We start from the raw sequence: 12,438 nt of genomic DNA, 5'->3' as shown, positions 1-12,438 counted from the left end.
ATAGCCAAATTCAATCCTCCACTAAAAGCAAGCAACCAGTGGTGTTCTGCCACTGAAATTGCTTCCAAACTTGTCCTCTAACGGCAAAAACCCGTAAGTACCAATCGCATAGACCTCGCGTATACGGGGAAACCTCATTTTCTACGCTTTAGCGGTGGTCAACTTAAAGATTTGGAGAAATACGACCACGAAACCCATTTGTTTACAAGATGAATGTGTTGTTAGGTAAAAAAAATAACAATACAATAATGAAAAATTTTAAAAGACTAATAATTCAGCTTACAACACTATGTGAAATAAATTTTCAGCAGCAAAAATTCCCAAATGTATTTTATTATTCGCTTCAAAACACACATAGATGTGTCATAAAACAAAATCAACAAGGAGCAGACGTCACTACAGTTTCTCCTGAATTTTATACACTTTTTTGAAAAAAAAATAGATTTCGAAGAGTTTATTTTCAGGATTTTCCAGAAATAATAAATATTTCTGAAATGAATGAATAAATTTTATAGCACTTCCAGCACTTTGTGTTTTGGGTTCACAGGTCATTCTTCTGCCACAGAAGGTGAGAACTCGAGAAATCTAGGAGAAAACAGCTAGAATTCTGGATTTTTCACCTTTTCTAGCAATGCGAAAATTGAAATCAAAAAACTGAATAGAAATCATAAATCTAGAAAACCCGAGAGAACCGCTAGATTTCTGGATTTCTCACCTTTTCTAGCAATGCGAAAATTGAAATCAAAAAACTGAATAAAAATCATAAATCTAGAAAACCGAGAAAACCGCTAGATTTCTGGATTTCTCACCTTTTTCTGGTAATGTGAAAATTGGAAAAAAAACTGAATAGAAATCGTAATCATCATGCACCACACAGTTCAGTTACTGTAAAATGTATATAACTGTAGCAGTGAGTGTCTACCTTGAGAACAACTTAAGCCGCATGTTGTGATTCACTGCGAGACCTCCTCATGTACACTGAACTGTGATTCCGGATGACTCAACCTCTTTCATACATTCTAATGAACTTTGCAGAAGTGCAAGATTTACATCAGATGTTTAGTGTAATGTGTACAAATTTAAAGAATTCCATAGAATTTAGTGGCGGATGCAAGGAGAAGGAGAATTCCACGAATTTCCCCCCGGTACACTACATAGAAAATTTCATGGAAAAAATTGGATTGAATTCTCGTCGGACGCTAAAAAAAATTTGAACAGAGTTCTCAAAATTGGAAAAAAGAAAAGTTGAGAAGTCCTGGAGTAACCTAATTTTCATTTAATAAACAATTGCTAATGGAATTTTTATGAAATTTGTACTCGATTGGCGGCATTCAAGCTTCAATTTTTTTCCTTTTTTTTAAAGAAAGGTCCAAAAAAACAGTTTCCAAGGATTTCTTCCAGAAGTCATTCAATAATTCCCCTAGAAGTTCGGCAATAATTCCCAAGGAACTAAAAGCTGAAACTTGTTTGAATTGTGAAAAAAAAATTAACCGACACGGAAAGATGAACTAATGGTTTTAAGAGACCAGTTCGGTGTTTTTTCTACTGCGGTACTACCGGAAACACATTACGGAAATGATGTGATGCGGCAAAAGTCACAACATTAGCGGCGACAAAAACGAATTAGTACTTTTTTCTGTGTAGAATTTGAAAAGAGTAGAGACATGCAAAACTGGAAACATTATCGTTGAGTCTTTCTGGATGAGGGGGCTGGAAGTACGACAAGAAAAGGCTTTACGCAGAAATTCCAACTAAACGACCATAGTAATTCTTCTTTTCGTTGTGTATATGATCTGCCGAAGAAAGAAAAATTAGAATTTTTCGCGCATTACTTGCTAAAGAAGCAAACATTAGAATTCTTCCATTCTTTCGTTTTTTTCTGTGTATCACCTACCAAGGAAATAAGAATTAAAATTCCTTCAATTTTTACATTTTTCTGTGTGTCACAGAAATGTTCTTTAAATGTTTTCAATTGAATTGAATTAATTTACTTCGAGTTTTTTAAGTTTAAGATTTTATTTAACTTTTCTTTAAATTTACTAATATTTTTTGAAATTTAAGTTAAGCTTTATTTACGTTTTTTCTTCTTAGATGGACGAAGATATTTGCAATTTTTAAAAATTTTCAATTTATCTGCATGTAACCTACTAAAAAAACATAAATAAGAATTCCTCAAACTTTCAAATTTTTCTACATATGTATCACCTATCAAAGAAAATAAATTAAAATCTGCTCAAGTTTTCGATTTTTTCCTGTGTATCATTATTATTTATTTATTATCTGAAGTATTTTTTTCAAAATAAAAATAAAAATATAAAGAATATAAAAATAAAATGAAATAAAATAAATGGAATATATAAAATAATAGAATAGTAATTAATAAATAAATAATAAGAAAATTCAATAAATAAAATAAATTTCTCCCAATTAAATCAAGTTCATTTTAATTTAAATCAGGTTTTTTTTTCTAGGATTTGGATGAGGATATGTGCAGTTTATTTTAAGAAATCGATTTAAGGGGGCAATATTGCATTAGCGAATACCTGATGTTGAAAGAAAGGAAAATTAAAAATCTTCTCAGGGAAATGAATGGTTATCGAGCGCTACGAATAGAAGGAGAGGAGAAGGAGACCAACGTGTCCGAAAAGTAGGAGATGCTTCACTAACGTAACGTATAGTTCGTAATCTATGCGTAATTCGTCGAATTCTGCTGGTGTACGGCTGGAGACAGAGAAAAGCTGCGTCAGCGTCAGGCACGAGCGCCAACAACGTCTTCACAACGTCGCCGTCGATGAATCAGCGGCGCTCACAACGAAATAAACGTAAAACAGTACATATACGATTATTCGTCTATATATTCTACGCTTCGAATTCCCCTCGGGAATCGGAAGGGATCGTGGATTAGTTGGGAATTGAAAATTCGGACTGGATCGCTTTACAGTAAATGTAGCGAGGTCCTAGGATGAGGACGTATGTCGGGAAAAGTGCACTCAGGAAAGAGAAAGAAAAGGGGTGTGGCTTGTTTGCGACACCACTGACCAGTCGGTGTGTGTGTGCGTGCGTGTGCGTGATATCAGATGAGCAACAGCTGATTCAGCAATCTGCATGCAATCTGTAGTGGATCGTTGCAAAAACGTGCACCGACCACCGGCGTGTTGAAAGCATGCAAACAAGTGGGCGGAGCCTAGAGCGACAGTCACCGGATGGTCGCCGGACGTAGGATTAGTTATGCGTGTGTTTTCCGTGAAGAAATTCCACAGCGAAAAAAAATCCCAGGAGAAAATCTTCCTTTAGGGGAATATTTTCTCCCCCAAAAAATGGTCAGAGGGGTAGATTAATGAAAAAAAATATATTTTTTGGTACCTACTCTGCGTCTCTTTCAGAAACAAGGCAATTGCATTGAGGAATAAGGAATATGGGACCCTATCTGCTGAAACGAAACTATGTAGTCACAAATTAGTGTCTATTTTTTTCTTGTACTTCTGGTAACATATGGAAACGACTAAAATAAAGAGAAAACGAATTTCGCTGTTGTAAATCACTATTGATTGCAGCGCGTGTTCACTAAGGTAGAGCGCAGAGAAACAAACACCTATGTTGACCAATGACATGCGCTTCCCCCTAACTCTCTGCCTAACTGTTTAATGTTGTTTATTACTGCAGGATAGGGTTTTTGTGAGCGTTTAGGAATCCCACATCATTCTTTCCTGTACATTGATCGGATTCAATATTAAACACGTCTCCATTTGAAAAACTTTTTTTGAAAAATATTGTGAATTATCGAGATCTTTCCAAGCACACAAAGAAATTTCTAGGGATCGTATCCTGCCAGAGTCGACTCAAAACTGTTTTCTAACTTAATTTTGGGCCTAAATGTGATGGAGTTGACAAAATTCGTCCATTTTCGACGATGACCAATGGTTTTTTCAGGTTTTGAGCTGTAATCTCTTTATTTTTTCCTAAGTTAATTACCAGCTGATCAAAGCATGAACGTTTTCAGATTCAGTATCGGTATGAACCATTTTCTAAGGAAAATTTGTTGGGAGCATGAGAAAATAACGAAAAATCTATTGTTTCAAATGTAAATGTGCTGTGTCACTCACACTGTCCTCGTCGTCAAATCCGTCGTACATTCCGTAACCGTAGTCCTCGTTCTAAATAAAGTATTATTGATTTTCTTCTTTTGATAAGAAATGCATCAAGTGAGAATAAAAATGTGGGAATTTTTCGCACACTTTCGAAAAGAAATCAAATTGAAAATAAAATTAGATTGGGTACAGATTACATATCAAAATTTGAGTGTTAGCCATTTCCCTTAGGTACACAAAAATAACCCAATAAACACGAAATTCAGAGAAACGCTCAAAAATTAGCTAATTTCTCACTGTTTTTGATGTTAATTCGATTTATCGATTTTTTCGCCCATATCATTAATCAATAAGCACATCTGGCACCGTAAACCTACTACTTACCCTTCTTCTCAGGACGACTTGATCAATGCGCATGATCGCACATCGATTCAACGTGTTCAGACGACGATAAAGTGCTCGAAGTGAGTCCGGGCCCAAAAATTCGTGATCCGATTGCACACTACGAATATCGATCGGAAATCGACCTTCTGAAATGGAGGTATTGATTGGGTGCATGACAATTTTACCAACGCAGCGTATCACAAAATTAACGATCTTGGGGATCTCTAGGCGAACATGTAGGGGTAAATAACGAACTTGAGCACGATCTTGCCCAGTTCCCTTAACGGATCCAGAAGAGGGCGTGTGAAACAGTCTCGTCTGCTCGCGTCTTCCCAACGATGCAATTTTTTACGGAAAGTAAAGCGAAAAAAGTAATCTTCAACGCGTGCGCAATACTTCCGCTTCTGGAAAGCTGACGCCTATGGCGTAATAAGTTGCATCGTTGGGGACACCGGTGCAACCATAGCTGTTTCTCGTGACTTTTTTTTGGATCCCTGAGCGGAAATAAGTTCGGTTACGCTTAGTACAGTCATGAACTACTTCCTAATCACTAGAAGAGAGCCGAGTATCTTCAAATTTCGTGATACGCTGCCCCTACAGTCATTTCTAATGTAAAGCTTAAGCCCCGCCCATCAAATGCTACACCGGAGCAGGCTTAGCGTATTGTCAGTAAGTTAGTTTAGAAAGCGAAAAACTTTCAAAACGAATTTTCTTTCCCTCCAAGATCTTAATATTCTATAATATTTTGCTACTGCAAATAATATTTCAGTAGCTTCTAACCAAGAATCTACATTGCCTATGTGATTTTTAGAGAAGTTTTGAACATCATCACAAGTCATATGTACATAGTCAGAAATGGGAAAAGTGACAAAAAATAAAGAAAGGAAAAGAAAAAATGGAACAAAGAACTATTCTTACTTTCAAAGAAATTCCACAAAAATGTCCTTATAATGTCGCAATTTGAATTTGAGCGAAAAAAAAGCGTTCGATAAGCCGCAATGAGAAAGTGATGTTTTCAATCAACTAGCGTCATGTGAAAATTCCAAGAAGTCTCCAAGAAATTCGCCGATTAAGCCGATAAAATGAGCGAGAAAGAAAAGGAAATCCAGGAAAAAAATTAACGAACGAAATGATAGTAAATAATTAGTCTGGGATTTCTGGATTAAGATCAAATCAAAACCAGAAATCAAAGGATTTTTTTTGACCAACGTTTAGGGAAAATCCCCTTCTTTCGGGAAAATCCCCTTCTTCAGAGCCTGAAATGGCCGACAGCTTGTTGAAAATCAATATGAAATCTTCCAATGCTGAGGTTCGTTGAAAGTCGAATATTTCACAAAAAAAAAACAGTTCAATAGAAAAAATCCGTTGTCTCGTCATAGCAATTTTTCAAGTATTTGCGCCTGGGATCAGAAAAAATCGTAACAGAAAAAAATCCCTTAAAATGAATTAAAGTGGAAATAAAGAAAGTGAAGTCGTAAACTACATTCTAATCACTACCACATAATATGAAAAAATCGAGAATTTTCTCACTAAAATCCAGATCAAAATGTTACAAATAGTTTTAAAAGTAGCTGATCCCATATTAGACATGATTCTCAGGGCAGCGGCGGCGGCGGTGGCATCAGCGGTTGACGGGGTGTGAAGGGCGCGGAAGCTGGAAAAACGAGTTCGCCGCGGCGGCGATCAACGCGACGCGTTTAGCTGTTGGCATCTTTTCGTCGTCGGATCGTCAATTATCACCAGGTGATAGATGATAAGTCGGCTAATCCTAACATCTTTCGACGTCCCCTGTGCAAACAATACGAAGATTGTAAAGTAAAGAACAAAGCACCACGGAAACTGTGGCTGTAGCTGCAGGAACAACTGGCGGAATCTTCCTGACGCTCGCGGCGGCCACATTCCAAGCTCAGCTGATTTGTTCGGTCGCTGGTCAATGTCTTAGAGGAGTGAATCATGTACTTACCGTATCCATTCTTTTCCCCTAGCAAATATTTAATTAGCTAATTAAACAAAATCAGTAATATAATAAAAGGATAAAGTGGATAAAGTGTCTGGCGCGAATCAATCCGCTTGGGACCCTCGCCACCACGTTCACTTCAATTCAGAATCCTCTGAGGTTTACGAACTCATGTCTACCTCATAGAAGGGCCTGCGATGGCTAGCCGATGTGTCAAGTCAGTGTTTTTATCCTCCCAGACAAGTCCGGGACCAATTTATCGACCCCGGAGGGATGAAAGCGCTTGGTGAGCGCTAGGGCGGACTCGAGCCTCCGATCGATCATGCAGACCAGAGCAGAACCTCTTGCCGACTACGCTACATCCGCACCAGTAATACAATAATTGCACACAATAATAATAATAATTATATAATTAATATTCATAATATTATATTTTTGATTTTCATCATTTCAGAATCTATGACTAACGAAGAGAAATAACTCCTACAGGGAGGGGGCTTCGAAGGAGATCGGTTAGTTCATCAAGTGCACAAAAGAGCATAATAATAATAATAATAATAATAATAATAATAATAATATATTTATTTAAGAATAAGCATCATGATGTTAATTATTTATTTATTAACGACTTAATTAATTGAATTCGATAACACCTTTGCTTGAGAGAACAGTTCACAGCCCAAGCAAGAAGAGCCGGTTCACCGCTGCAGGCGTGGCGCACGGATTTCTTAACACAGCGAGAAAAAAACTGTTAATGCTATGTATAAATGGAATTTCGATGCAATGTGGAGTTTTGCCGTATGGTGGGAATTATGGATGACTAAGGATGGGACGCGGGACAAAGTGAGGGCATTGATTTCCTTAATATTTTTCCGAGAAATAATTTGTAGCGTGCTTTTCTCGTTTCATTGCAGATTATTCCTGGAAATGTTTTTGATCACTATGCCAGGATTTTGACAGAAATTAGTTACAAATTGCTACGTTCCTAAGCCCTAATGATCTAAGGAATACTAATCAATAATTGGAAAACTTCTTTGCGATCGTACAAATGTATAATTAGTTCCCTTCCAATACTTTGCATCAAAATGAATCAATGTTCACGCTTCGAAAAACCATGCTGTTGCTAAAACGTGCGAACTTAGCTCCATATTGATAAAATTTAAAATTTCCCAACTTTCCGAGAATAAAATTTTCCATCTTTTCAAAACTCGTACACTGAGAGTTATTCGAATATCGAGTATTCGAAGGAATCTAATCATGCACCGTGGTGAATAAAATACCTTAGGTTTCTTATTATTAATTAGGATTTCTTAGCTGCTACCTACAAAAAGATATCTACAAGAGAACTATGTAGTCCCCCTCTAACACATGAAAGTACTCGAACAAGTGTATTTTTTCCAGGGAAAAAATTCCACGTTAGAAACTTAGGACAAGATTTTCCGACGAGACAATCGCCGCTCGCACTTTCGGAACTCTTTCTATATCAAAATTGAAACGGTAGATTTTAGACTAAAAACATTTTAAAAAAAGTCCAAGAAAATTCCCACGAATTCAAAAATGTTTCTGATTCACTGAGAAAAATTTAATTTTCTCTTCAATAAAAAAAAACGGAACAAAAGAAAAACCGCTGGATAGCATGTTAAATTGCCAGTTCTCATGTGACGCGTGCATGCATTGCGCGTTACAGCGTTGAGAGTTTAACAAAATTAGCGAATCACAAAAAAGATGACTATAAATTTTATTTGGAGAATGAATGCACGTGAAAACAGTGAGAAAACCGGTAAATTACCAACCGCCAAATGTTGTTAGGGGAAAAATTTGACGGGGAAGGTGAGAGATCAAAAATGAATATTCTCATGGTGCGGGCAACTTGATCTATTTTTTTGCCTTGAATAAAATTATTGATATTTTTTCTTCACCACAAAAATTAGAAAGTTATGGTTAGTTCCAGATAAATTACGTGAGCAGTAAATCAATAGCTATGATTATCGCTAAATTCTAATTTTCTAATTTTAAATTCTAAACGCAACTCTAACTAACAGCACAATTTTAAACTTAAGTAATCCAAATTATCCTTTATTAAGAGGCTAACGGTTCCACAAATTCAAGCGATACGGTATTTTAACTGTACGGTGTACGGGATGAGTTCGAACTACCAAAATCTCCAAGAGCAGAGCACTAAAAAGGCGGAAATCGAAAATTATAACATTATAAATTACTAAATTACATTATTACAGATTATAAAGAGTTAAAATTCTAAGAGTTAAAATTCTATTCTATAACCAAACTGTTATTCTACTTTTAGAGCACTAAAGTCAGCAGAAATAAACAATGTTCGAGGAGGTAAACAAGCAAAACCGGTGGAGAAAATCATTTCCTGCACAAAATGGGGACGCAAGAGTGAAACGATCGTGGATTCCCGCCGTTCAAGAGAAATTAGATCACCGACTCGAAAAGTAATGGACGCTAAACGAGCTGAACGGGATCATCTACCTGTCAATCCCCCTGCCCCACCTGCGCCTGGATGCTTACGGTGGAGATATCAAGCTGAGAAGCATGAGCTAGCTAGCTAGATAGTAGGAGCTAGTTCTAAATCGTTGAGAGAATCCTGGACGACATCCGGCAACCAAAAAAGATCCAAAACGCATGAATTATCGCTGCGTTAGGCGGAAATGTTACGTATCAGCCATATTCGTTCACAAAAAAAATTTCTTTCCGACACGAAAATAATCACTGCTGGAGAATTTTCCATGAATAAATCCGGAAAGCGAAGGAAGTCGTCTCTGCGCTTGTATCCACTTCAAAAAAGGCACATATCCAGTCTCAAGGATCACGGAAATAGAAAACATAATCAAGCTCAGATCGAGGAGAAAAAATGCTCCGCAAGCCATTAGGCGAACGATGTACGCTATCAGCCCCCGCCGAACCAAATACGATACGATCCGTCTACTCTAAGTCGGGCTAATACAGTTTTATTTTCGATTTAATGAAATGATTTGAAGGACGCAATTAGAGTCGGTCGATATGAGTAATGCGCGCAGCGAAGGACATCGAGAAGTAGATCAAAGTGTTGATCGGATCAATATGTGAGTATAAATAGACTTCAGGAATAAATTTGCAGATAGAAATGAAAATATCAAAAAGCTCTCCCGCTTTAATAAAAGATTCTAATAAACAAGTAGATTAATGAGGTCAGAATAATGAGTTCCAAGTCAAGAAATAATTAAAAATTAAAGTTAAAGTTAAAATGTTGATCGGATCAACATTTAAAGATCAACGGATCCTGAGACTAAGAATAGACTCCAGAAATAAATTTAGAGACCGAAATTGAAATTATATGAGGTTTTTCCGCCTCAGTAAAAGATTCTAATAAACGAGTCGATTAATGAGGTCAGACTAATGAGTTCCAAGTCAAAAAATAATTAAAAGTTACCTATCAACACGTAAATAAGGAGGAGGAAAATTTGCAACCTCATTTCAGCGGTTGTTTATGTGAATTTCTCATTTAAGTTTATAGCAAAGCGATTTTTGAAAAAGATCGGTGGTTTTGGGTGCAAAAAAATCCAGATGAGTTCCAAGTGTCAAAATCTGCCAGTGTAGAAAGATGAAAACGCGGGATTTTTAACATTTCTATGAGTTAAAAGCTCTATTCCATTTCACAGACTAATCCTTAAAATCCCTAAGGAAAAATCCTTCTGAATTAAGAATGAGATGATAAAAAAAATCTGTGCTTGTGAGCGCAAAAATATCAGGAATAAGTTTGAAAAGTCAAAATTTGCAAGCGGAGAACACTGGAAATTCTAATATTTAAAAGCTCTTTTCCATTTAGCGGACTGCATTAAAATCCTTAAGGACCTTCTGAATTAAAAATGAGACGTAAATCACGCGTGGACACCAACAGCCAGGGAGATTTTTGTCAAGTCAATGAGGTCTTACTTTACTGCCTCCCTAATGTAGGTGGAAAGAAATAGAAACAACAAAGTCGTTAAAAATTTGAGAGAAAAAAATAATGAGAGAGGGAAAAGAGCAAAGAGAAACGCAAAAGATTGTGTTCAGCACAGCAACAGTTTTTTTTTTCGAGTTTTACTAGAGGAAATGTTTTTTTTTACAATCAAATATGCTTGTGATTTTCATCTCGCATAAAAAATGACAGTCAAATCTCACTAGTGAGTAAAATAGTTGGAATAGATGAGAAAAAAAAGAAAATAGCCGATAGTAGATCATAAATCTCACCTTGATACTGTTTAGCGTACTGTGGAAAGCCAGCTTGTCTTAGCCAATGACAGCATTCGAGCGCATCCTCTTCTGAAATTTGATCAGGATCAGAATCAGGATTAGGATTCGGATTGGTCAGCTGTATTATAGTCGAGCTGAGCTTATCCGAAAGAAAGCTACTGGCCAGAATGAGGAACGAACGTTAAACAACAACAATAAACAACAACAACAACAACTTTCTATTATTACACCGTGTTTAATGATGCTTGGCGTTGATGCTGGTGGTGGTGGTGGTGGTGGTGATGGCGCTGGTGGCGCTGATGTTCATTTCCGCCACTAGCGCGGACTGGACAGATCTTGATCTCGCCCACGCATGTCGTTATGACCCATTTATTACTACTAATGTATAGAGATTTTGTGTGAGTTCGTTCGTTCGACGGTCGTTGTCGTCGACGACGACGAAAACGACAGATGCATCGCGATGACAAATCGCTCGATTTTGCAGGCGGCGATTTTAAATCGCATCAACGTTATATGGATTTTGTCGCCGCTACAACAAATGAAAACAAACAACTGACATAGAATATCGTCAAAGAATTATGGCGTGAATTTTTGTGATTCTAACTAAAATTAGCGGGCGAGTTTTGAGACACTGAGATGAGACCACAATTATGGCGCGAATTTTCAGACTCTGACCAGAATTGCGGCGCTAATTTTAAATTTATGACCATTGGGAAGCAATCAATCAATGTCCGATTTTTGGAAGGAAAGACAACGTAGAAACGCATAAATAAAACAGAATAAAATATAAAATAAATTAAGATGAAACAAAATTGAAAGGGAAGTATTTGAAAGGGGAATTTTATGAAATAAAATAACAACAGAACGTCACTCTGACGGAACTTGTTGGAAGAGGTGATAAAGGTTGGGAAACGATTTTTTTTTTCGGAATTTAGTTTTATTTTGTGGTCACTCTCTGGATAAACTCTGGATAAGAAAACTCTAGCAACTGCCAAATTAATCGCACAACTTTTTCAAAATTTTATTGCACTTCTGAGACGTTAACGTGAATTATTCTCGAATTAAATTTTTCGCCATATAAACAAAAGGAAACAATGAGATGAGCGAGAGAGAGTGAACTCTTCAAGGGCTCCAATACCTCCTCTTTAGGAGGAAAAAATCATTAGAAATTGTGAATTTCAAGAGAAAAAATAATAGAATACTTCTTCGTTTAGTTTTTGTTGCCTTAGTGAATTTGTGGAGAAGAAAGAGTGGAGAAACAAACTAGTTCTCTTTTTCCGCATATCCTGGTGCTATGCACATTATTTAATTTCGCCAAGGTCTCGTATTAAGGAAGGAGAAATCGGAAAGGACATTTCCATTTCCTTTATATTACAACATGCACTCATACTATGTATACAATTAACGTACGCAGCCAGAACACATTTTTAGACCGGATTTTTGCAATTTTGTGATTTTTGCAATCGTCAACTGAAGTAATATAAAATAAGAAGATTTAAAAGTCAAAAATTAAAAATAATAACAAATAAAAAGAATAAAGTAAGAGCCAAGATTATTAACACTCCGTTATCCGTCGACTTCAGTATCGTGGCCTCCGACACAGCCTTTATGGTTGGAATAAATCAAAAAAACTTGGAAAGGCTGACTGAGATTCATAAAGTGTTCAGGGAGGTGGTTTCCTTCCAATTTCTGGACTTTGCCCTCATCTACAGGCAATTAAATAAGAGTTAAAAAATAAAAAATAAATCAACTAGTCAATAATTTCAAATGTTA

The 12,438-nt window shown here is 36.5% G+C and overlaps 1 protein-coding gene across 4 annotated transcripts in view; it reads right to left on the bottom strand.

Annotated features, from left to right (window-relative positions):
• The window catches only part of RB195_008673 (uncharacterized protein), a gene marked incomplete at both ends in the record, with an annotated part of 133,497 nt that overhangs the window by 14,401 nt on the left and 106,658 nt on the right, over positions 1–12,438 (bottom strand). For all 4 annotated transcript variants that reach the window (XM_064195289.1, XM_064195288.1, XM_064195290.1 and 1 more), the window contains 3 exons: positions 4,104–4,154; positions 4,473–4,618; positions 10,663–10,734. In XM_064195289.1, the coding sequence (XP_064046432.1) occupies positions 4,104–4,154; positions 4,473–4,618; positions 10,663–10,734 (269 nt within the window). The remainder of the gene's footprint in view (positions 1–4,103; positions 4,155–4,472; positions 4,619–10,662; positions 10,735–12,438) is intronic.

The sequence above is a fragment of the Necator americanus genome, chromosome III (assembly GCF_031761385.1).
Source record: "Necator americanus strain Aroian chromosome III, whole genome shotgun sequence".
Taxonomy (NCBI): Eukaryota; Metazoa; Nematoda; class Chromadorea; order Rhabditida; family Ancylostomatidae; genus Necator; species Necator americanus.
The sequence above is the reverse complement of the archived record's forward strand: the minus strand, read 5'-3'. Positions and strand labels throughout refer to the sequence as shown.